Source organism: Alexandromys fortis, unplaced genomic scaffold (assembly GCF_014885135.2).
Source record: "Alexandromys fortis isolate MF-2015 unplaced genomic scaffold, M_Fortis_MF-2015_v1.1 scaffold_83, whole genome shotgun sequence".
Lineage (NCBI taxonomy): Eukaryota > Metazoa > Chordata > Mammalia > Rodentia > Cricetidae > Alexandromys > Alexandromys fortis.
Window position 1 is genome coordinate 901,344 of NW_026068001.1, and position 24,881 is coordinate 926,224.

General features: G+C 48.4%; 1 protein-coding gene and 1 long non-coding RNA gene across 3 annotated transcripts; one reads left to right on the top strand and one right to left on the bottom strand.

Annotated features, from left to right (window-relative positions):
- Positions 1-343: 343 nt before the first annotated feature.
- Positions 344-15,880, bottom strand: Ppp1r3f (protein phosphatase 1 regulatory subunit 3F). Of its 2 annotated transcripts, none has more exons than XM_050160861.1 (4): positions 14,811-15,880; positions 6,002-6,054; positions 5,604-5,683; positions 344-2,665 (listed from the first exon to the last, which is right to left on the bottom strand). In XM_050160861.1, exons 1-4 carry the CDS (start codon positions 15,809-15,811, stop codon positions 1,403-1,405), a joined length of 2,397 nt encoding a protein of 798 aa, XP_050016818.1. In that variant the 5' UTR covers positions 15,812-15,880; the 3' UTR covers positions 344-1,402. The 2 variants fall into 2 exon arrangements, with proteins under 2 accessions (XP_050016818.1, XP_050016819.1); XM_050160862.1 differs by lacking the exon at positions 14,811-15,880 and adding an exon at positions 14,348-14,809.
- On the top strand, positions 15,331-20,129 carry LOC126512863 (uncharacterized). The gene is made up of 2 exons (XR_007595166.1): positions 15,331-15,472; positions 19,600-20,129. It is a non-coding gene; the product is annotated as an uncharacterized lncRNA (long non-coding RNA).
- The last annotated feature ends 4,752 nt before the right edge of the window (positions 20,130-24,881 follow it).

Sequence of the window (24,881 nt, forward strand, 5' to 3'; positions counted from 1 at the left end):
TTAGCAGAATAGAAAAGAATAGAGAAATATCTGGGGCGTAACTGTTGCTATAACAGCAGTGCCACTTTTTAAATTGCTGGGGAAAAAATACAGATTGGGGTTGTTTCAGAAAGACACAGGGGTATTGGCGGAATACAAAAGAATGGAGAAAACTGTTAAAATAATTCTTTTAAAAAGGTTTGTTGTACCACTAGGCGTATATGCTGACACACATCTGTAACCTCGCTGCTAGGAGGCTGCATCAGCAGAACAGTGAGCTCCCAGCCAGTCTGAGACCCTGCTAAATAAATAAATAAATCACCAAAACAATTACCACTTTTAAAAGGTTTGCTGTAAAGGGAAGTAAATAAATATATTGTGTTTTATTTTGCTGTGCCAAGAGTTTTTATTTGCATGCAATAAATGTATCTAACCTTTCTATTAAAGCTTCTTAGTTTCCTGTTTGGAGCAGGAATGCAATGTCTGTGGACAGCAAATCTGATACAAATTTTTCACAGTACATTAATTCCTTTCTGGGGCCTTCCCCATTTGGGGGCTTGAGGGGTCTCCCTGCTGGTGTCAAAAGCTTTTATTTTTCAGTAACCTCAAAACTTTGTGGCTAATCCATGTCTCCACATTAACAGATGACCACAGTCACCACTGCAGACATGTGACTAACACCAAAACTTCATGTGGTCAACACTCTTCTTCTTGGCTCCCACCACAACCGCCCATATACAGAGACACAGGCTCCCACAGACAAGATATGCACGACCAAAGGACCACATATATTAGGACCACAAGGCAAAGAGATACAGATCCTCAAGAACACATTGAGGAGGCAGCAGTAGGCATGGCCATGGCCATCTCCACTCCCACCATGGACCATGCTAATTCCCCAGAATGTGACCACCTTACACACTCAGGCCCAAACAGGAGACCAGCACAGCAAGACACATCATTTCTCATAGAGCTCTATTGTGGCATAGAATAATAATAGGTACTCTATATAAATTAAATTAAAAATAAAGCTCCAGCAGGTTGCACAGATTGGCTGTTAATAAATATATCTCTGGGTAATTGTGCCCCAAGACCAGCTCATGACCACTCTCCCTCATCCAGAGAATTATACAAAAATAAATACAGGCTCGGGGGTGGGGGGGCATGCCTGGTTCATTCTAAAATTTCTCACACGATCCGCCATTCCTTCCACTGCTCAAGCTCTACTGCGGGGAGCCTGGCGCTGACTACAGAGGGCTCAGAGCTGGGAAGGCCTCTCTCCTCTCAAGCACTCTCAAAACCAAAGGACCCAAGTCCCTCACTACACAGGCTACATCTCACCTCCTCGGGGTGACAGAGGGACTGCAAATCTCCAGACCCCGAAGAGGAGGAAATCCGCTGTCACTGACCCTACAGGCCGTCCCTACGAGAACCAGGCCAGAGAGAGGCCCAGCACCAGCACCAGAAGGGACATACCACTGTTCAAAGCCACAGGAACCACAACTAGCCCAGCCAGGACACCCAGAGTTTGAGTCAAGGGCCCCCAAAGCTGAGGAGCCAATCCACACATACATTCTGCAGGGGCAGCTGGCATGGGAGACCTCTCTGGGGACTCAGGGTTTAGGCTTCCACCCTCTTCATCCTGGGAGGTCACATGACGGTTGGCTACAGTAGAAGGACAAACTTCAGTCCCTGGGGGACTAAGAAGAGCAGCGCTATGCTCTGGCAGAGCTGGGGCAGCAGGCTCATTATCAGAAACAGATAGCAAGCTGCCTGTCCACCCAGTAGGAACCTCCATCCGGGCTTCTGTCCCAGCCTCCGCTGGGGACCTGGCCACCCCAACTATGGGCCTATTCATATGCAAAGAGTTGACATCCTTGCCCACCCCTTTCTCTGGATTCTCAGTAAACTGTCCCTGTGTTCCCAGAATCACAGGGCTGTCACATCTGGAGCCCCCAGCCCATGGGAGCCACACATCTCCCACAGAGCGTGCCCCAGAGAGGATTTCTGGAGGTGATTCCTTAGGGCTGTCTCCGTCGGGGCTAGAGGGAGTGATGGAGAGCCCCTCTTCGCCCTCCCCCTCGTCATCAGGGTCCTCAGTGTCCTTGATGAGCTCCACGCCACACCCCAGGCGCGCATAGTGCAGCGTGATCTCCTCGGCCAGGGCACTGTTCAGGGCCCTCTCGGGGCCAGGCCACTTCAAGATCAGGTCACGGTCCGTGAGTATGCCCAGGGAATGGCTGGGGGACGTCCCTCCATCTGTAGCGCCCTCCCCGCCACCCCCTGCTGCCACAGCAGCCCGCAAGCGGCTCAGGTGAGACAGGTAGAGCTGCTCCAACTCCTGGTCAATGGTGTCTTCACCAAGCAGCTCCTCCAACCCACTCACAATCTCCAGACCCCGAGTGGGCTCATCTGTCACAGCCCCCATCGTGGGGGCCTTTCGACTCCCTCCGCTTTCCCACGTGGCCTCCACCTGGTGCTGACTGGGTTCCAGGAAGGGCCCAGTCATTCTATCGCTTGCATCTGGCCCTGAGGCCTGGTCCCTGGGAGGGCCACCCAGGCCACGGGTAGATGGAGGAATCCTGATGGCTGGTGTCTGGAGGACCTCTGTAAAAGCCACAGGTGGGTTGCTTCTGGGGATGTCGCCTTCTTCTTGAGGGTTTCTGGTCACTGTAGCTTCAGAAACCTGTTTACAGTATGTGCACAGGGAGAGAATGGGAATGGAAGTAAAAGAGGGGAGGGAACAAGAAGAGACAGTAAGAACTGGTAACACCCCACACCCAGTCCCTAGAGTTTTCCAGGCAAAAATATGTCCAAGAACCCCCTGTGATTCTCTAGCTGCCAAAGACTTGATCGTGTTCGGGCAAGCACACAGAGACCTCTTCTTGCCGTGACAGTGTGAAGTGAGTCACTGGATATCCGTACTCAGTGAATGACTGTCGGGAGCACATGAATTCATGATGGGTTTTCTCTTTTAAAAATATTTATTTATGGGTTGGTAGGATGGCTTAGTGGTTAAGAGCACTGCCTGCTCTTCCAAAGGTCCTGAGTTTAATTCCCAACAACCACATGGTGGCTCACAGCCATCTGTAATGAGATCTGGTGCCCTCCTGAGGAAGAGACCTGGTCAGTTGTCCTCATCAACTTAGACCCTGAAACCCTATATGGACAAGTTCAACAGAACCGCCATATACGGGATGCCCACACATGCTTCAGCATTGCCAGGGCAGACATTTCAAAATTTCAATTTTAGGATGGGTAACAGCATTTGCTGCCAAATATGATAACCTGAGTTTGATCCCCAGGGCCCCTGTGTTGGAAAGGAAAGAGCCAATCCCTACAAGTTGTACACACACACACACACATGAATGTAATAGAACATTAATATTTACTTCCTAATTGTCTTTTAAAACAATGCTCAGTCTAGTAGCAACAGTCCCGCTGAACCCCATCTGAATCTCCAGACATGGTTCTCCACTGAAAGGAACCCAGGCTTCCTAGTAAGACTGCTTTCTCCAGGTTTGGAGCAGGCAAAGTACAAAACCGTGATATATAATCATAGCAAGATGTGAGAAGAGGTTCCCAGAATAACGGGAAGTGCTAATAAGTACAAAGAGACAGAAAAAAAGACTACTCCTGGCCAGGGATACTTCCATGGAACCATGAAAATAAACAAATGCAGTGCATTCAGAGTCAACAAATAAGTTTTGAATCCATGAATGAATGAATGTGTCATAAGTTTCTTCAGAGAAAAAGTCCAGCCAATAAAAGAAGCAGAATGATAGAATTCAATAGAACTTAATGGAATGAGCTCTGTTTAAGTCAATTTCATAATGCTAGATAACATTGAACAAATATATTTAGCAAAAATAATGGTTTAGTAAATGCAACTTAATAAAACATTAACGTAAATAAGATTAATGAATTAATGAAAATAGAGAAAGAGGGTTATGGTTAGCAAGATGGCTCAGTAGGTAAGGGCATGTGCCACCAAGCCTGACAGTCTGAGTACGATTCCCAGGACCCACACCATAGAAGGAGAGAACTAACTCCTACAAGTTGTCCTTTGACCGTGACACACACACACACACGCTGTGGCATGCACACACCTGTGCACATACATAGATACACACACACAATAAATAAATAGCTGGGTGGTGGTGGCACATGCCTTTAATCCCTGTCTCAAAAAAAAAAGAAGGAATAGGAAAAAATAAAGAAATAAGGAAGAAAGAAAAGAGAGAAAATAGAAAAGAAATTGAAGAAGAAATACAATTTATCACCTTGTTTGGGTCCTGGGAATACACATAAGAAAATTGGATCACTAACCCACTCATTAAGGAAGGAACACTGTTAATTTTCAGAGGTGTGATCATGGCATAATCATTGGGGTTTGTTTTGTTTTACAGTTATTTTTCTGAGAAACAAACTACAGAATTCACAAATTGAATGGTATCTGAATTTTTTCCAAAATCATTCTCTAGGAAATGGGAAGGGAAAGATCTATGCTATAAAGTAGGAATGGGCACATGCCAGTATGTGTCGAAGCTGGGTGATGAGTGTTCGTTATACTAGGCTCTTTACTTCTATATATACTTTTACTTTAAAAGTTTTATAAACAAAAGTTAAAACACACACATTTTAAATGTCTCCTCCTCCCCTGCCAACAGCATCACGGTTCACCAATTTCCTCTTCCCTGGTATCCCTGCTTCTCACCCTCCTCCAACAGGATCTCACAGCAGACCACATTCCTCCTCTGCTCATGACCCTTCTTTGTCTCCTCCTCACTGAGAGTGAAAATGCCTAAATCCTCACCTTGCCTCCCGTGCCCCACCCAGCCTGTCCGCTGCCACCTCCCTGACCTCACTCCTCACCGCTCCACTTTGACCCCCACTTCATTCTACTTTCACAATAGTCTTCTTGCTTTGCTTTGCTTGTTTGTTTTTTTCAAGACAGGATTTCTCTGTGTAGTCCTGGCTGTCCTGGAAGTTACTCTGTAGACCAGGCTGGCCTTGAACTCAGATTCACCAGCCTCTGCTTCCCGATTGCTGCGATTAGAGGCTGTGCCACCTCTGGCTGGCTCAGTCTTATTTCTAGCATACAAGAGTCGAAGCACACCTTAGGAACTTGGCATTTGCCTGGAAGGTTCTTCTCTCGGTTTGTCATGAGGCTCATTCTCTCACCTTTAAATTTCTCTCAAACCTCATTTCTCAGGCCCCTCCCTCCTCCATTCCCCCTTCCATTCCCCCCTCTTGCTCTCCCTCCCTCCATTTTCCCTAAGCAGTCATCTTCACCTCAAATACAATGTATGTAATTTATTATTTCATTATGTCTCTGCCCAATCATGTAATCCCCTTAAGGATGTCATTTGTGTTAAGTTTTCAGTGTCTATAATATGGAACAAGTATTCCCTAACTGTTTGCTAGTTAACAATTAAACCCAATGAATAATTCCAGTCTTCGCTTAACCTCATCAAATTCTGGGATTTGTGATCTCACTCCCACCTCCAACTCCACCTCTAGGATAGACAAGAGTTTGTCAGCTCTACCACTGGGTCCAGTTGTGGTCACACTGGGAGCTATCGATCAGGCTATTCATACCGAGGTTAAAAGGACCTGCTTACCTGAAGTGTCATCTGGGGCCATGGACGGAGAGGGGTGGGGGCCACCAGGGGACCCAGTGACTCTTGAACATCAGGATGTTCTGCCAGAGAGAAGAGAAGGGCAAGGTTGAAGCAAGACAGGTATACAAGCAGTCTCATCCTGTTCATCTAGGAAACCAACTGGAAGTATGCACTGGAAGCTTTGTGTGGCAGTCCGAGGAAGGTGACCTTTTCTTTTTTATAGAAAGAAACAAGGAGGAAAGAAATAGTAAACGGCCACTAGAAAGGTTAGGTGACATAGCTCCGTAACAGAGCATTTGCCTAGCACACACGGACCCTGGGTTCCACCCCTAGCACCATGAAAAAATAGTTACAGTATGAAAATGGAGCAGAACTCCCAAAGCCTGGCAGATGCTTACCCCCAAGGGTATTGTCCTCCATGGTCTTCATCCTCAGCTCCTCCTCAAGAGGCCTGTAGGGCAGATGAGACAGCACATAAATCTGACACCCTGAGAGGACAGTTCTGCCACCTATGGGCACTTTCTGTGCCTCTGTGGTGACTCACCCTCACCTAACAGCTATTTTCTCTTCTGCTACTTTTTAAACCCTTGACCGTAAGAGTCCTATACACTCACTGTAGAAATTTTACAAAATACAGAAAAACATAAGGATGCCTGAAACAAAACAATCACGTGAGCCAGAGGCAAGCACTGTTACTATTTGGAAATTTTCATTCCAGACATTCCCTGAAACCATTTAGATTCTGCGAAAATGCTTTCACAGCTGGCTTTGTCCATTAAACAGTGAGAAACATCATTATCGACTTTCGCAAACATTGAAAAATGGCAGCTTTATGCTCCTATCAAATGGCCTTACCATTATCTATGTAGCCATCCCCTTCCTACTGAGTAGCTAGCTTGTTTCCTTTATTTTATTGTTACAAACCAAATATCAATGGGCAGTTGGGGATCGTTTCTTTAGGATTTGCTCCTGGCTATCACAGAAGCTATTTTTAAGGGAAGGGCAGGCAGAAAAGACTGGGGGGCACAGGAAGCAGCAGAGGCGAAGAAGGAAGGCAAAGGGAGAATGGGAAGGGAGCCCGAAAGGCCTGTGTCCCCCTCTCCACCCCTCCTTGGTCCCCATACCAGTCTGGCAGGACCCATTGCCTCCTTGTATACAACATAGGGAACATAGGGAACTCCAGAGTAAGACTCGAAAGCCAGATATCTGGCCTGGCACAGAGCAGTAGCTAAATCAATGGAGAAATCTATTGGTCTAACTGCTCCTCTGGCAGCCAAGTAAGATCCTTGAGAGGCCTAAGCCAAGTATATCAGCCAGATCCTACCAGGAGCAGGACTTAATCATGGCGCAATCACCGTTCATATTCCTACATGGGAGTCTCAGATGTTCACAAATAAGACAAATAAAGGAAACAATGATTACAAGAGCAATGATGACAGGATTCAGAGACCTGAGGGGAACTGAAACGATCAACGCTTTCTTCCTAAGAGCTAATAGGGCGCTGCTGACACTTTTGAAAAAGGTTGCAACTGAGAAAATACCTAATCAAATGCCTCACTCACCAAAATTATCTCCACAGAAACAGAATGCCACTAGCAGGTCTGGGCACAGTACTCTGCTGTTAGCCAATGGGGTACATGTAATGCATGCACCGATTTAATAATCATGGTGACTGCAAGCCAACAACATATAAATTCTTTGAAGTGGGTAGTTCTGCTAGCCCCCCTTGTGGATAATGAAGCAGAGGCTAAACTCAAGATTCCACGGGCAGGATCAAAACCCAGAGTTAACCAAGCACATGCTGTTTGGATAAGAGACTGTGACTGTACCCAACCCAGCCTCCAGCCCTATCTAGAAACAGAGGGAAGAAGCAATAATAACAGACAAGTAGATGCCCTCCCTTCCTCTCTCCCTCCCTCTCAAGGGGATTGTTTTTCAGCTGCCCATCACCCACAGTTCCATTACTTGTCCAGTTCCACGGCATGCATGGCTAGACTCCAGAGAGCAGTTACAGGAACTTGTTCTCAGCACACTGGAGGAAGGAGCTTTAACTAATACAAGGGCCTAGAGGCTAGAATCATTGGAAGGGGTACTTAGTCCTTCTCTGTAGTCTAGGACTCGTGCATCCCAGCAGAGGTGTTTTTGTCTGAATAGTAGAGAGCCTTGGCAAGCGACTCTGGGAGCCCAGCCAGAAACTTCCACATAATACAGATGAGAAGATTCAGGAAAAACTACTTTAGTCCTGAGCCAGTCTATTCAGTGGGTCTAAAATCCGGGCCTTTGGGGCTACAGCTCCATGACCTCTGCCTGGCAGAAACACTTGCCTTCGTTTTTGCTCTTAGATCATCTTACTGAGGTCTTCTAAAGTAAAATCCTTCACAACCCCCCCACAACTGGACAAAGGGCAGCCCTTCCTCCCAGGCCAGCTCTACACAAGCATCCTGTAATCTGGCTTAATCCTGACATGCACGACGACCAAGCTTCGGTTAAGTATACATGTGCGTGAAAAGAGACACAAGCAGCAGCCACTAGCAGAAGAGACTTCTAGGCAGATGAAGAAAAATAAATTTAAAAAGAAGTTCTTCAGCCACCACACCTCTTCCACTGCTAAAGCCTTCCAAATACAGCCCAAACCAAGAGCCGCCAAGTCAGCAGAAGCAAGCAAGTTGTTTTCCCAGTCTCAAAGAGTTGGGAAGAAAAGAAGGAGTCAGGGGAGTCAGGGGCCATTGCGCCTCACCTCCTCCACTGTGGGCCTTTTTGTTACTACATCAAAGTCAATTGAAAAGCCTTCTTTCAAAACAGTGACCTCTCTTTCTCCCAAACGTAGAAACTATGATCGAAGGAACTGTGTCTCCAGCCACTAACTACACTCCATACTGATAACATTCAGAAACGGCCCCACTTGAAGACACTGTCTCACAGTAGGCAGGGTGTGCGTGCGTGCGTGCGTGTGCGTGTTTGAACGGTCTTTCACGGTAACCATTTTGGAGGCAGCTGTGAGTGCAATCAAAATGAGGAAAGGAAGGGAAGGTGTAAGTGCACCCTGACTCACAGAGCAGTAACAGTTCTTAGAAAAATGGGGAGGCCGATTAAGAACAAAACTGTCCCTGCAATGTGCCTTTTAACTTTCAAGAATAAACCTGCTCTCTTGGCACCAGTCCCCCAAATGCCATGTGGCATCCTCTCAAGGGCCGCGAGTACACAGTAGGCCAGGACGCACGCTGCCGAGGACGTCTTGGCATGCCTTATCTGAGTGTCTGTGAACATTAGTCAGGTCCATCTTCTCTAGAATGGGCTACTCTATTGGGGGTGAAAATCCTTCCTGCCACTAAGAAACTCAATGGCTGCTTGACTTCAGAAAGTGGTAGCAATGGCCCCAGGCCAGGCCAGCCAAGGCAGAATAGAAAGATTGCCAGGGAGAATGAATGAATGAGCAAATGAGGGTTCACAAGTCCCAAAGAGAAGTGCAAAGTAGCCTCGGTCCTATGACTGCCACCACTGTCCTCTGGGTCCTGTGTGAGCACGCCCAGCCCTCCAAGTTTCAAAGTGGCTCATGTGCTGAACCCCAAAGGGAAACACCGCAGAGCCCGGCTCCCATGGAGACAACCTGATGATGCTGTCTGGGGTCGGGGGGGGGGGGGAATGGCTTCACAAAGTTGCTCCGAGATACCTGGAATTCTAGTTACCCTAAGCCATGTGCTTTGGGGAGGGGCAGGGGATGGGGTGAGGAGGCTGTGAAAGCCACCAAGTTATGTAGAACACTGTCTTGCCTTCAACAAGTATCAGCCCCAACTCTGGAGCAACTTACCATACCTCGGGCTTCCTTTATCTCACAGCCCAGGGTGAGAAAACCACTTTTCCTCCTGACCCAGCACATCCACACCAGTAAATACAGACACAGACACACTGAGAACTGAAACAGTTGTCCTCCAAAACGATACTTACCTCTACTGCACGGCATTATGTACTGTGCTAGTTCCTACACCATTTCCAATGTTTGTTGGAAGCTAGCAAACTGATTTTGCATCTCAATAAATGGCCAGAAAATGCAATGTTGAATAATCCCAGCTGTGTGACCTGGGGCACAGTACCTAACTGCCTGAACCTCAGTCTTCTCGTCTAAAAGAGATGATGGCAGTATTTTACCGAGTTGTTGAATAGACGGGGAGGGGGGGGGGCATGAAAAGCACCGATAAAGTGCTTACAACTAATTCCTTCTGAATTCCCACTCAAAGAAACTAAGGCTCATCAGAGAAAAGCAACTTGTCCAGCTATGCCCAGCTCGAGGGCCTCTCTGCTAGCCTAGCTCTGCAGTTCCAAACTGAGGGCTACTACACAGTCCCAGACCCCTGCTCTGCCACTCCGGTGTGCAGCCTCCAGCCCACAGCCTTAACCACGATGCCCTAGCAGTTTTCTGTGGAACAAAGGGACATCACTTTCGCATGAAATCTTCTCTCCAGACAACTCAGATGAGCCCTAGCCCACCCTGTTTCAATTCATGTCCCTCAGGCTGTCGGCTCAGCTATGACTCAGCTATCCATTCAGTCACAGGGACACTTAAAAACCTCTGAGGCGTTGCTGTGCGTCAGGGCTAGTGACAGGAGACACACTGGTGAGCAAACCCAACTATGAAATTTAGAATTTGATGTGGAGACATTTGAAAAAATACTCAAACTCATTATTTCAACAAATATTTATTGAGCACCTACTAAGTGCCATGCATCATGGCAGGCCCGTGAGAATACAGCGGTCACCAATGCAGAGCATGTCCCTACCCCTCACGGAGCTTACAGTCTAGCAGTGCAGTCACACAGTAACCCCTACGAAAGGTCTCGCTCCAGACTGAAGTCAGAGCCCCTAGAAAAGGAAGGAGCATGCTAGAACACTAGGCCCTGGCACACAGTAGAATCAGCAAGGCTTTAAGGATGCTTAGAAAACAAATGAGGGGCATGTGTGGTCAGGAAATAAGAGGTTGTTTGGGAGCAGTGTGTGGGAGACAGTTGAGCATGAGAAAGCTAAGGATTCAGTCAAGTGAAGACATCAAGTTGGTAAGTGAAGCTGAAAGAATGAGGAGAAAGACAAGGGCCAGAGATTTCTGAGGAAAACTAGCAGAGTGTGGGGGTCCCGAGGCCAGGGACAGAGGAAACCGAAATAGGACTACTCAGCCATTTCAAGAATGAATGAAAGCCACAAAGCCATCTCAGTTTGACCAAATCCAGGGACTACTAAACATGTGAGGCGAGCAAGCAGAGGAAGCAAGCGCTGGTGACTTTGGGGTAAAGGGACAAGGGTGACCATCAGGTACTGACCAGAAGCAAAGGGCAAGGTGGTTGGCTAAGACAGAGGCTCTGGCCTGAGGATAAGTCAGCAGAGAGGACCGGGTGAGAGGGACAGGGAAAGAGTTAACAGGACAGAAATGAAGCTTACGAGCTCAGATTCTGGAGCAAACGGCAAAAACTGAAGCTCTGGGGCAAAGAACAGGGACTAGCCTAAAACGGGGACAATGTGAGGGGTGTTAGTGTTCTGAGTGATAGGGAGTTCCATTCTGATGGTATCTATTATGTTTGGGTAAGCAAAAGGCAGAGTCTGAAGGTAAAGAATAAGTGAGAGGATGCCATGAAAGAGGAGCTGAGGGTAGATCAGAGAACATATAAGATTACCAGGCAGGGTGGAAGGCACTCCTGAACTTGGGGTAAGGCTCCCATTAGGCTCTGGGGCATTCTCTAACTTGACCTGCCCGTGCTGATCAGTGATACGAATAAAACTAGAAACTTAAAGAGAGGCTAGGGATGGACAGGCTGCCCTGAGGAACCCCTCTTAGAACTGAGGGGGTCTACACGAGGAGAATTTGATGGGTACAGGACACACATCCTCAGAGAAGCAAACAGTATGAGCAAAGACCCGAAGCAAGAGTGACAGAAGGGACGTGGTGACAAGAGCTCAGGAAAACAGTATAACACAAGACTACATGACAGCAGAAGGCAAGCTGGAGAACGGAGAGGGGGTAAGGGCCCGTCAGACTTTGGTTGATCTTTATTTTGAAGAGGAATAGGACATCTCCTCAGAGTATAAAGCCAAGACAGACCAGAAGGCCTCCATCCGTTACCAGTCCTAGCACCGAGGACTCCAATGCTATTTACTCATGCAGTTAAGAGGGATTAAAGCAGTCTAGCCCACAGAAATCAGTCAAGAATGAGACTATACAAAAATATTCAGCAAAGTATCTAGCAAAGAAAAGGAGCACAGTCATGTGTCACTTGGTAAGGCTTGACCCTGCCTCACCACCTGGCTATAGTACAAGCCCTTGGGTATCTTAGATCCAGTCTGGGTCTTCTTTGCTTCTTCCTAGCCCTGTGCTCAGCACATAACAGGCCCTACAAAAAAATGCTTGCTGTTGGATTATCTCTAAACCTAATGGGTACTGAAAACCTGGTCCTGCAACCCAGGGAAAACATGCCTGAGCCTCTTGACTATATCCTCATGGCTGCCAAACATCTCCGCTGACCCCACCTGTCATGGCCCAGCTGCACAGTGGGCCTGCAGCCAACATTTCTGAAGCCCTCTACAGCAGGCCTCCCACAGATAAGAAAAGGGTATCCCCTGAGGTCCACCACCATTTCCCCAGAGGGCTAGATCACAGGGGGTAGCTGTTCTTCAACAGCACTCCAAATCAGCAGCAGCACAAAGGCCTTACAACAATAAGTTGAAATGTACTTGCCAAGAAAGCCACCGACCTACAAAGAAAACCTTATCGCTGATCTTGCAGTGCACACCAGCCTCCCCTTTGCAAGAGCTGAGATCAAAAGATAAAGAAGCTATCAAAAAGCCATCTGCCCACTTAAAATAATATCTCAAGTCACGTTGGGAACCACAAGCATGGGGCCAGCTACCAAAACAATTGTCTAAATGAACTACTTCAATTTCTCCTTAAAACCACCCATGTATTTTAAAAGAAAAACACCCTCTCCACCCACCTTGGCCTAACAAGGTTTTGATTTGTCTGTTCCCTTCCTTTCACACTCTTGAAAATGACCAAACTTCAATACCCAAACTGTCGTATCTTACAGACAGGGCTCCCATAACTGCCAACTGGGATGAGAAGTGATTGAAATGAAGGCGATTCTGGGGCACTGGAACTGCTCAGTCTCCCAATCTGGGCGGTGGCGATAGAAGTGTGAACATACGTGTAAATCTTCTGAGCCATGCACTCAAGATCAGTACCATCCATGTGGGTATACCTCAATAAAACATCAAGCACACAAAACAGGTACAGGGGAAAAGATGAAGACCTAAGAACACCACCCATGAAATCCAGAATTTGCTTTTAAACTAACGGCCTCAACATTTCCTCCCTGCGCTCACCATTTACTGGCGGAGTGGCTTTAAGGAAGCTGGATCACCTCCCTGAGCTCCCCAGCTCCCTGTCAACTAGGACTCAGTATAGCACCTACAACAAGCAGCACATTCAGCTGGCCTTCAGAGGACAATGGACCTACCACTCTTACCAGCGACCAGTAAACGCTGACCACCACTCCTTTCACAGCTACAGTTATGCCTGTTACCTTGCCCATCCAAGTTCAACCACACAGTGTCAATACCATCCCTCTCTGAGAAGTGAAGAACTGAGAAGAGACCATACAACAAAGCTGAGTTCAGGAAGGGAATCCATAGAATGTGAGTATCTAAATATTAATGCTAATTAACACCGCTCTGGCACGTCTTGGAACTAGGCTAGACCCTGAATGCTTTTACTCACCCTGTGCAGTACGTGCCATAATTACATATTTTACAGATGAGGACATACTTAGTTACCTCCACACAATGCAGTTAAGAATTGGCTAAGGTCACAACACTAGAAAGGGGCAGGCCTAGGTCTTGAACCCAGGTAACCTTACGGCAGAATCCAAGTTCTCAACCCTTCAAGGTCCATCAGCTAAGAGCTAAACCTTTCAGCACCATTCACAACAAGCCCCTGACCACAACCAGTCGATCCCACAACACATCATGCAGCTTCCAATGGCCAAAAGAGCAACCTCCCATTCCCATATCCATTTTCGGTCCTCAGAGAAGGAAAACGCATACATTTCTCGGAGAACTAACTAACCCAAGGAGTCACCTCACCTACATGACCACAAAGAGAATCAGGCCTAGCTGCTGTCCTTGAAAAACTTAAGAGCCCTGGCTAAGACGACCTAGAGAAGCATTCTATCAGTCTCCTGGGTTAGAAATGGTCCTTTCTCCCAGCCCCTGAAGCTTATGGGAGGTATGCAAAAAAAAGACATGAGCTTCAAGTCCACTTCTCATTAGCTTCTGTCTCTGCCAAAGCTAATGCTTCCATTTGAGATTACGGCCTCAGCCCCTCACCTCTACAGGAGGCCTCAGACTACCAGAGGAACAGTTAAAAAAAAAAAAAAAGAAGCTTGCATAGACTTCAAGGCCAGAAATGGTTGAAACTAAAAAGCCAAGTACCACCACTTCCTCAACCAGTTTCCCCACCTCTGTAACTGACTTCCTGCCATGTCAGATAGGAATCAGATTCCACACCCCACACTGGGAGACCCTTAGTCCGCACCATCAAACCGCATGCTCTCTCCACTCTAGCACACCGGCTGTCATTCATACCAAACTCATAACCACCTCAGGGCGGTTGAACTTGCTGTTCCCACTGCCTACGTCTTCCTTCCATGTATGTCACTGCTCCATGCCACTCAGGGCTCCATGCCACCTCCTCGGTAAAGTCCTACCTGTTCCACTCTCTATGAATTCTCTCTTCCACAACTCTTCTTTATCACCGTCTGGGACTGAGCACAAGAACTCACTCAACGCGTCTACAGCAGCCACTCCCTCTCCAGAGCCTTAACTCTACTTTTTTCTTCTCAGCACTAACCTTAGCCCTATTTATCTTATCTACTTGTTTGCTTTTTCATACCGTTTCCCACAGGAGCCTAGCACAATGGTTGAGGGCAGGGAAGGTGTCTGTCTTGTTCAGGGCTTTACAGTGGAATTCAATAATGGATGATACCCCAGTTCTTAAAACAGTGCCTAGCACATGTTTGGCCTCCCCTACTCTTTGATCAAATGCACCCTCCTCCCTGTCCTGAAGAGCAGGCCTGGGAGGTGGGGGGGGGGGGGCTCCTGGAATGGGATGCTTGTCCTCCATTCTACATCCAGCCCTGTGTTGGCGGAGGTGGCGCTGGCAGACATTACCTGCGCCTCACCGGCTTCATGCAGCTCTTCAGCTGCCTGGCCTCAGCCTCCACAGGACCCTGGGACTCAGGCTGTGGCTCCAGCTGCTGCAGCTGCTGCTGCTGGGGCAGCCCTTCGGCATCAGTGGGTGTGGGAGCGGGTGCGATCCGAAGCAGGACAGTGTAGTTGCGGCCATGGTTGTTGGCCCAGAAAGTGCCCTCGGGGGTCTCATAGCGCACCACGAAGTCGAGGCGCGCCCCATCACCCGCGCCCTCAGCAAAGGGCAGCTGGAAGGCAAAACGGTCAGTGCGGCCACCGTCGTCGGGCGAGGAGGCAGACATCTGGCCAGGGCCCAGGCCTAGACCCGGATCCAGGAGGGGATCTCCTGCTCCTGTTCCTCCCACTCCTGCCCCAGGCGGGCTGCGTGGGACATAGCGCGCTGGGTGGTCGCAGAAGGAAGCCCAGCCGTCGTGCGAAGCCCGCACGTGCACCGCCTTCTCGAAGGAGCGGTTCAGCACGCGCACCAACCCGCGCACCACCGGCGGGCGCCCCCCAGGCACCCACACCCCGGAACCCCCGGGGACCGCTCCAGGAGGCGGCAGTAGCGCCTCCAGCTCCACCATCACACGCCCCAACCGCTCCAGACGGCCCAGCGCGGGCGGCAACGAAAATGTGGGCACCAGGTAAAACCCCCCGCCAGCGGGAACGGGACACAGCGGCGAGGGATCGGGGCAAGCCTCCTCTTCCTCCTCCCCTTCATCCCCATCCTCGCCATCATCGTCCTCATCAGCCCCGCCGCTGCCGCCATCTTGCCCGGTCGCCGCCGCCATCTTGCCCGCCCCGGGCCCGCCCCACGGCCGGTAGCGGCGTAGCTGCGCCAGAGGCAGCCCCAGGGCCTCGTCAGCGAACAGCACCCTCCGCGGGGCCACCGCCGCCTCAACCGAGGCGCGGGGCTCTCCCGCAGCCGGCGACGGGGGCACGGGATGCCGCAGCGGTGGCTCCACAGGGGCCGTGCGCGCCATATCGGCGGCGGCGGCGGCGGCACCGACGGCACCGGCGGTGGGACCGGCGGGGGCAGGGCCTGAAAAGGCGGGCAGCCAATGGGAAGGCCAGGGCGAGGGGATGGGGCTCCAGCGGAGCGTAGGCGGTGAGATGAAGACAGGTACAGCCAACAGCCAATGGACAGCCAGGAGGGGGTGACGTAGGCAGTGACTGCTGAGCAGGAGAAGCTAGCGGCCAATGAGGACGCCCGAGCGTGGGCGGTGTGGGAGGCGGGATGATCGCCGAATCAATGGAAAGGCCGGAGTCGGGTTAATGCGGGACCGAAGACGTAGCTGGCAGAAGTGGTGGCACTTAGTGGGGAAAGCCTAAGCACGAGCGGCGGTGGGCAGCGGAAAGATGGAATGGATACAGGCGATGGGGGCAGTGGAGAGCGAACCCACAGGTCCAAAAAGTGGGAGATCCGCAGGTTGCGTAGGCTGTAAAACGTAAGAAAGATAAAAAGAACAGCCAATGGAGAACTGCACGCGAATGATGTAGAGGCAGGATGACGATAATGATAGCATTGAGCCAATGGAGAGTCTTGTGAGAGTGCACTGTGGCTTCAAGGGGCGGTAACAGGGTGAATCTAGCCAATACAGAGACCAAAAGGAGGCTGGAAGATATTGTGTGGGCAAACACGGAGGCGGGACTGTAAGGGGGAAGAGCCCTTGGGCATGTAAAAAGTGAAGGTGGGAGCAAGAAAGAGATGGGGAGCCAGGGTGAAGGCTGTGAGTCTCCCGGCAGTGCCTGTGTGGGATTAACCAATGCCTAAACGGGAGAATGTAGCCGGATGGAGACTCTAGAGGCAAAATGGGAAAACAGAGCCAAGGAAGGTAGTGTTGGTGATGTAAAGGAAAGTGTAAGTGGCCAAATACGTAGGTTAGAGTGGAAGAAGGTGCATGGACAGCCTGAGCTACTGAGGGGCTGAGCATAGAATCAGAATTCAGGCAGCCAATAAAATGACTAGGCCTCTGGGAATGGATTTCCTTTCTCCCTATCCTTCCACGACTCCCTATGACCCCGCGAATTTCCAGAACCCCTAAAAGCCTACATTGCACGGTAGTGTGAGACCAAAGCAAAACAGCTCTGCCATCAGTCCCTGGATGTGTCCCGCACCTCCCCCCCCACACACACACACAACAGCTCTGCCATCAGTCACTGGATGTGTCCCGCACCACCCCCACACACACACACAAAACAGCTCTGCCATCAGTCCCTGGATGTGTCCCGCACCACCACCCCCCACACACACACACAAAACAACTCTGCCTTCAGTCACTGGATGTGTCCCGCACCACACACACACACACACACAAATACCTCCCAGCCTTTTTGTGAGCAGCGCAACTAGCCCAAACCGCTCTTGATTGTTCCTTAAAGTTCCCAACTTGGAACCATTGGAAAAAAAATCAATCACAACATAGGAAATAGAAGTCTTTGAAGGATTAGTGTTTTCTAACTTGCACTCAGCAGACATTGGCCCTGACAGTATGCGACCAGTGGATAGAGTCAGGCTAATGCTGCCCTTCTTGCTCATTTTGACACTTTACACCCCACAGTGGCTTCCTCTCCCCCACTTTTTCCCCCATCTCTGTGGAGACCATCTCCTCTGCCCAGAGTGCTGTCTCATCTAGTTCTTTCATTCTCCCTTTGACATCTCATTCCTATGGGGATGGAATAGATTCTGCTAGCATGTTCGTTCACATGTCATCCTTTCCATCTTGCTTATTAGGACTTACTGTCTGCCTTGTGCCGGCTTCAGGGGATGCTTTTCTCTAGCCTTCACAATACCCATAACAGGAAGGCCATCCCTCGGCCACCTGCAGTCTCTCTGCTCCTCCAGTCTGTGTCCAGAGTCATGAAAGGAATATGTTCAGCTACAAGTAGCAGAAGGATAATGAAATGATGAAGGTTTAAACAAGGTAGAGCTTTTGTCCCACCCGAAAGTTCAAGGTGACAAATAATCTGAGGACTCCATCCTAGCTGCCCATTTTTTAGGCATCAGCTGTGTGTGCCCTGGTCTTGCTTTTGAGTCTCATTATTTAGCAAATCCTGTTGGTTATCTATCCAAAGCATTTCCCAAGCAGTATATGGTGATGCATACTTGTAATTTCAACACTCAGGAGGCTGAGGCAGGAGGATCACTGAATTCAAGGCCAGCCTAGGCTACAAGTGTGACCTTGTCTTTTAAAGAATGGTTAGGTGCAGCTCAGTGATAAATCACTTCCTGGCAAATGTATGGGCCCCCATCTCTAGCACCATTTTTTAAAATGCCAAATCTGTCTTTTCACTACCAGTCTACCAATAGAACCAACACCAGTGCCAGTCACCTGGGCTACTGTAGTAGCCTCCTCCTTCTTGCTCTATGCCCCATGTACCTACACCCTATTCCACACTTGGAAATCTAAGGTGTCCTCTTAAATCCTGACAGTGATGTCCCTCCTCTGCTCCCAACACTCCCACGGCTTCCTTCCGACTTAGAGGAAAAGCCAAACCTTCACCATGTTGTAAAAGGCATAACCTTTGACCTTACCTCCTGCTCCTCCTGCTTTTGCTCACTTCAACCACACCAGACTCCTTTCTGACGCTGCCCAAATCCAGTACACTCACCTCAGGTCGTGCAATCCACATTGGCCCTTCCCTCTATTTCTGCGGGTCTCTCCATGGCTCTCTTCCTCACCTGTGTGGGGTCTGTATCAAAGATCCCTTTCCCTGGGGACTTTCCCTGACCTGTTCAATTCTACCCATTCATCTTCAACCCCCAGCCCTCCAGATTCTCTTCCCCAGCATCCTACATGGGCAGATACAGTTAAGGTGGAGAGGAGATTCTGCCCTCTGATAACCTGACCCCCAACCCTTTTTCTGCAAAGATCCTGGCTTTCAGCTTCAATAACCTCAACCCTCCTGCAGCCGAGGCCCACTCATGTAGCCTCCTGTGTCTGTGTCACTACTAATCCTCATTCACTTCTCCTGCAACCTCTCTGTCCAGTCTTTCTCACAGAGTGGCAGTAAGGGGGAGATGGTCACAGGGATATAAAGGAGGATGCAGACCCACACCATGAACCCTGAGAAAGCAAGCACCTATTCCAGAAAGAGACAGGGGGAACTGGAACTGTCTCAGTCATATAGAAGATACAGGGACTATTCGGGTTCACGTACACAAGGAGCAGGGATCATTAACCTTGGTTACACCTACAGTCAGCTGCCTAGGACTCCCTGTTAGGTGTGTGCTTCACCCCTCCCCTGCCCCCTCCCCCACACAGCCACATCTGTTAAGCTCCTAGGATCTCTGCAGACCTCCAAAGTAAGAAAGAGGACCTCATCCCATCTCTGTACCTCCCTCTCACCTTGGTACCTCCCTCGACTTCCAACCACCACACAGGCCATGTTTGGTCTCAGATATGTCCCACCAACCTAGAAGCCCCAACCAGTGAAAGTTTTGCTTTGAGATAATGGTAGGGAGGGTTGAGGGTTTTTTTTTTTTTTCAATAGTTGTTGTTGTTGTTGGCTGATATTTTTAGGTCTTCCTTTTTTTCTATTCGCTTTTTTCCCCTTTTGTCTTTACAAAGCCAGGCCATCAGTTCCACGCTTGTCTTTTCTAAAAAGGTGAGGTAGGTTGAGAAAAGTCACTCTTTGTGTGGGGGGGTGGACCTTAGAAGATAGGGATAAGGAAAAGGGGGGCAAAGAAAGAAACTGGTAAAGGGAGTGGGTATTGGCCACTAGATTAAGTATGTGAATAAAAAATGTATTTCTACTTTCTCTTCCTCAGGCCTGAAGTCAGTCTTGCAAAGAGGTCGCAGTGGGCACGCAGCTGGAGAGCTGGAACTCTAAGCTCTACAGGGTGCCGGGGCATCAAAAGCTGGAATTCTTGACCTTGACTGCGCCTTGTCAGGAGAAATCTGTAGAGGCTGCTCTGTGTCAAGCGGTGGTTGGAAGGAGCAGATCTGTGCCAAAGTGAGGAAATGCAGCTGCCAAAACCTTGTAGAAAAACCTTAAGTGCTCACAAGCATCGAGCTCCAGAAGTCTCCAAATCCCAGAACTTCCCTGCCACCGAATCCTAGAAATTAAACCCGACACTGTTGGCTTCAGGAAAACTGGGCACTTCAGAACTCAGTGATAAGGATCCCTATTTTCCATCTTTGTGATCCTGGGCAAGTTGCAGCTCCATTTTCCTTCTCGGTATAATAGCAATACAGTAATGATGAAGTGGACCCCAAAGGGAGCGTATTGTTTGGGGAAATGTTCGGCTCTGTGGCTGGAATGTGGAAAATTCTACATAAATGTTGGCTACCAAAAGTATGACAGTTACTTAGAATCCTTAAATCTTTGCAAACTGTAGATTTTCTTTCCTTTTGTTGTTTAGGTTTTTGAGACAGAATCTGGCTTTATAGCCCCAGGCAGCCTTAAACTCTTGATCTTTCTGCCTCAGCCTCCTGGTTACTGGGATTACTGGCGTGTGTTACTAAACTGGGTGAAACTGGAGCTTTTCAAAGAAGAATGTCACCGAGGCTTGGGGGTGGGGGGATCAGAATCATCAGGCTATGGCTATATTGTTCCAGACAGGATGGGAACCTTGGGCTGCCTTGTGTATGACTTTTTGTTCTTAATTGTTCTTAATCTCGTTTTTGTGTTACTGAGGTTGGAACCAGATGCCTTGTTCAAGTTAAGCAAAGTGACTTTCTTCCCCTAGCCCTTTGTTGTGAAGTTGGATGCATTAGTATGGGGCCTTTGGGGCTGTTTGCAGGTGGGTGGCTGCTGGGTCAGAGCGCTCACGCATAAACATCATGTGGAGATCCTTTTCTCTTCACGGGGAGACTCTCAGCAGATTCTAGGAGCCAGTGATTCTGAGACTTGTTGATTCTGTGAATTTGTGGTAGGAGTACACCCCACTTTCTTTCTCCATGAACTGCATTGCACGCCTCCTGTCTTCTATGGGAAGAAAGGCTACCTACATAAGTGTCCAGATCTCCCAACCTTTGGTGACATGAATGATGGGGACCATTCTACCTGAGGAAAAATGGAGGCCTGAGGCAGGACAAAGCCTGTGGAAGCCAAGCACTAGTCCATCTCTTTGTTTGGTGTTTCCCATCCAAACACTGGGCTTCAGATCCCGTCTTCTTTTCAACCCAGTGGTCCTCAAGCATCCTCCCGTGCACAGAATGGTGTCTCTGCCTATCTCGGGATGCCTTTGGGTTTTGAGTTATTTTCCTTTTTTTTTCTGACTCTACACACTTTTGTTTAAGAAATTGTGGTTTCTCATGAGCCCTGTTATCTCATTGATACCTTTTACCTCTGTCGTGAGGGGAAGAAATCATATTTTCAGATGACTTGTAAAGGGCAAAGAAAAAACCCAAAATTTCAAAATTTCCGTTTAAGTCTCATAAGAAAAGAATAAACAAAGCGAGAGAGAGAGAGAAAAAAAAAACTATGAGAACCCCCCCCCACCCTGTGATTATCAGCACACACACTCATCAAAAAAAATTGGATTATTAGAAGAGAGAGGTCTGCGGCTTCCACGCCGTGGTTTTTCTTCTCGGTATAAAAGCAAAGTTGTTTTTGATAATGTGGCAGTTTCCCACAAGCCAGGCTGATCCTGCTCTGTCAGTCCATTGCACCAAGGTGAGTGTCCCTGCTCTCCCCTACCAGACACAGCTCTGCTGGAGAAAGTATCAGGGAGAGAGCAGCTGCAGGTCAGGAGCCCTCGAGTCCAGCTGGGAACACCCAGCCACTGTGAACTCCAGGTAAGGACTTTTGAAACTAATGCTATTTATCGGAAGTGCCAGAGAGGTGGCGCAGTCAGTCCTTAGCTGGGGGCAAAAAGAAGAAAACTGATTGTTTGATACACAGATGGACAGGATTTTTTTAAAGATGCTAATCAACCGCCGGTCTCGATGAATGCCAAAGCTTTGGGAACTTGAAGTGTTGTCCAGCTGGAACTAGAAACTTGAACTGCATCTCTTGTTTCTTTCCTCTTAATGCCCCCACTTCTTTTCCTGTCTCACTCTGTTTCCTTGTCTGTCCCTTTCTTTCTCCCTTGAATGCCCACTCTCTGTCCATGTCTTTCCAAGGCTCTGCCTATATTCCCTGTCCCTTCCATCCTGAGCAGCTGTATCCCACCTCTCTCCCTCTCCCTCTCCCTCTCCCTCTCCCTCTCCCTCTCCCTCTCCCTCTCCCTCTCTCTCTCTCTCTCTCTCTCTCTCTCCCCTCACCTACTTCACCTGCTTTTCCACTCAGCACAGAGGTGTGCATCACTAGCACTTACTAATAATGGCTCGAGGGCTCCATTTCCCAAAAGTGGGTGTCAGTTGTTTGTCCTAGGAGGAGGATTGTGAGCAGGCAGGTCGGTCTCAGCATGTGATTGATCTTTTGCTTGTGTCACACAAGAGGACACCCTCGAGAAAGGCACTTCACAGCACGGTCAACCATGGTTTAGCAAAGGACTGTGTGACTGTGACCAGAATCCATGTCCGTGGAGGACAGACAGTTCAGGACTAGGGTGAGCTCGTGTCTCCAGTCTTAGTCGTGTGGCCCTGTGAGTGACTGGTATATGGTAAGTTCTCACTGTGAGCTGTTCGTATTTTTAAACAAATTAGAATCATGCTGTATGTGGGGTTTGTTCCTGCTTTATTCAATCAATACCATTTTTGTAGCATACTTTAAAAAATGAGCACGTGATCTTTTATGTCTGCCCTGACTGTCCTCACACCACACTCTGAATTGCCTGAACTGAGTGCTGATGGTTGGACATTCAGGTTTCTTCTAATTACGAAGACGCACAACAGACCCCTTGGACCCTGAAGATGGAGTAGCTGGGGAAGAAGGCTGTGCATTTTTAAGGCTTTTTGTTGTTGTTCTCTCTGCGAATTGCGTTTCCAAAGTGCTGCCTTGTTTTCTAATGTTTCTATGCAAGCTAATCTTAGGTGGCTGTTACCATTTTTAATCCCTTACCATCATAAGTAAAAATTGCTATATTGTCAAATTTTGCATTCTTTGGTGACTTTTAATGACGATTGGCCATTTGTGCTTTGCAGAGAAGAGTTGTATGAGCATGTTCCAACTCCTAATAGAGTAACAAGATTTTTTTTTTACAGACCTTAATTTGGAAAGGACAATAACTTTCTATTGGCTATGCATTATAGCAAACATTTGCTCCAAATTCATCATTTGTGGATATATGTATTTTCATTTTATTTACTTATTTTGTGGGTATGCCTGTATCGCCTGCATGTGCACCATATGCATGCCTGGTGCCCACAGAGGCCAGAATAGGGTGTGGGATCCCATGGGACTAGAGTTAACAGATAGTTGTGAGTTGCCACGTGGATGCTGGGAATTGAAACCACCTCTGGAAGAGCATTCAGTGCTCTTAACCACTGAGCCATCTCTCCAGCTCCATTTGTGTGCTTTTGTGTTGTTTTTGTTTTGAAAGAGGGTCTCACTCTATAGCCCTGGCTGGCCTAGAACTCACTGTGTAGACCAGGCTGACCTCACACTCACAGAGATCCATCCATCTGCCTCTGCCTCCTGAGTGCTGCGATTAAAGGCACAGGCCACCATACCCTATCATTTGCTTTTTTCTATTTATTGTGCTTTGTAATGCACGTGTTTTATGTATTCAGATTCCTCTTTTCTCATGTGGCTTCTCTCTATGGCTTTGTGTTTAAAAGTCTTTTGTCACTTGAAAATGAAATAACTGTTCACCCCATACTGGCTTCCAGTCTCCTTTATGGCTTCATTTTTTCCATTTTCACAAGTGTGGGTACTGGAGCCAGACTGTCTGGAACAATGTAGCCTCACCTCAAGTCATCTGTGTGAATGTGAACCAGCACTTAACCTCTCTGTCCCTCCATTTCCTTGTATGCACTGTGGGGGGTATAATAATACCTACCTCAGAGGAGCTTTCTGAGGATTGCGGAATACACAATGACAGACATTAAAATGGTTGTCTTCAGTGGGTCTGGAAATTATTCTAGAGCAGGTGATGATGGTGACATTTCAAGTGGGCAGAGGTACTGGTGGGAAAGTAGTCTGATCATTCAACCCAGTCACTTATTTTCTCCTGATTGTCTCAGAAGCATTTAGTAATCTCACCTGCACTATTCCTCATGTTAAAATGTTACATTCATTGCAAATCCCATCGTCTCCAAGCAGACCTATGCCAAAGCTTTTAACTCTGCTCTGATCCTTACTATCTGTTGTACAAGAGCAATACCACTTTTCTGATGTTGCTTTGCAAAACAATTCAATACCAGCCATGGATGTCTCTGGCACCTAGGGGCATTAGTCCTCCAGTCAGAGGCCAGTGATCATTTGGGTCAATCCCCTATCTTTCATTCTTTTTCTCGTTATTTCTCTGTATTTCTCATAGCTCTCATTGTCTCTCTCTGCGATCTATTTCTGTTCCATCTCATGTCTCTGTGTCTATCTCTCTCTATACCTGTAGCTTCCTCCATGTCTGTTTCCCCATGTCTTTATTCATACACACATGTGCACGTGCATACACAGGATAAATGGATGTGTATATTATGTATGTATGATTTACCCCAGACACAGGCCAGAAAGACCCTGGCCTTCCTCCATCCCATATTCTTCCCAGGCCTCACAGAGATGTTGTATCAGTTAAACACAAGCTTTGATCTCAGAAATCTCAGTGGGCCCGTGCCTCTGGCCATCCCCCACTGTGGCCTCAGTTATCAGGAAGTGCCAGTCCCTCTTCTGCCTTCTCACAAGTTGGAGCCAGATTTGAGCAAGATGGTCTATAATCATGGCATGGGGCCAAGCCTCACAAACCCTGGGCCAGTGAGTCAGTTGGAAGCCCTAGCCAACCAGAGACTAGCAATGATGGAGGAGTATCAGGAGCACTGTGTCCTCAGAGTTGGTGCTGGGTCCTGGGGACCACTATTCTGAGGTTTTGCCAAAGAGCGTGGTGGTGTGCTCTTTCCACGAATCCCAGGCCGAATGTCTTCCTCTTGTTCCCATCTGTGGTAGGATGTTATGATTTGGGGAGCAGTGTCCCAGGAGAGGGGGGCTGGAGTCATATGTAAGTGTCCA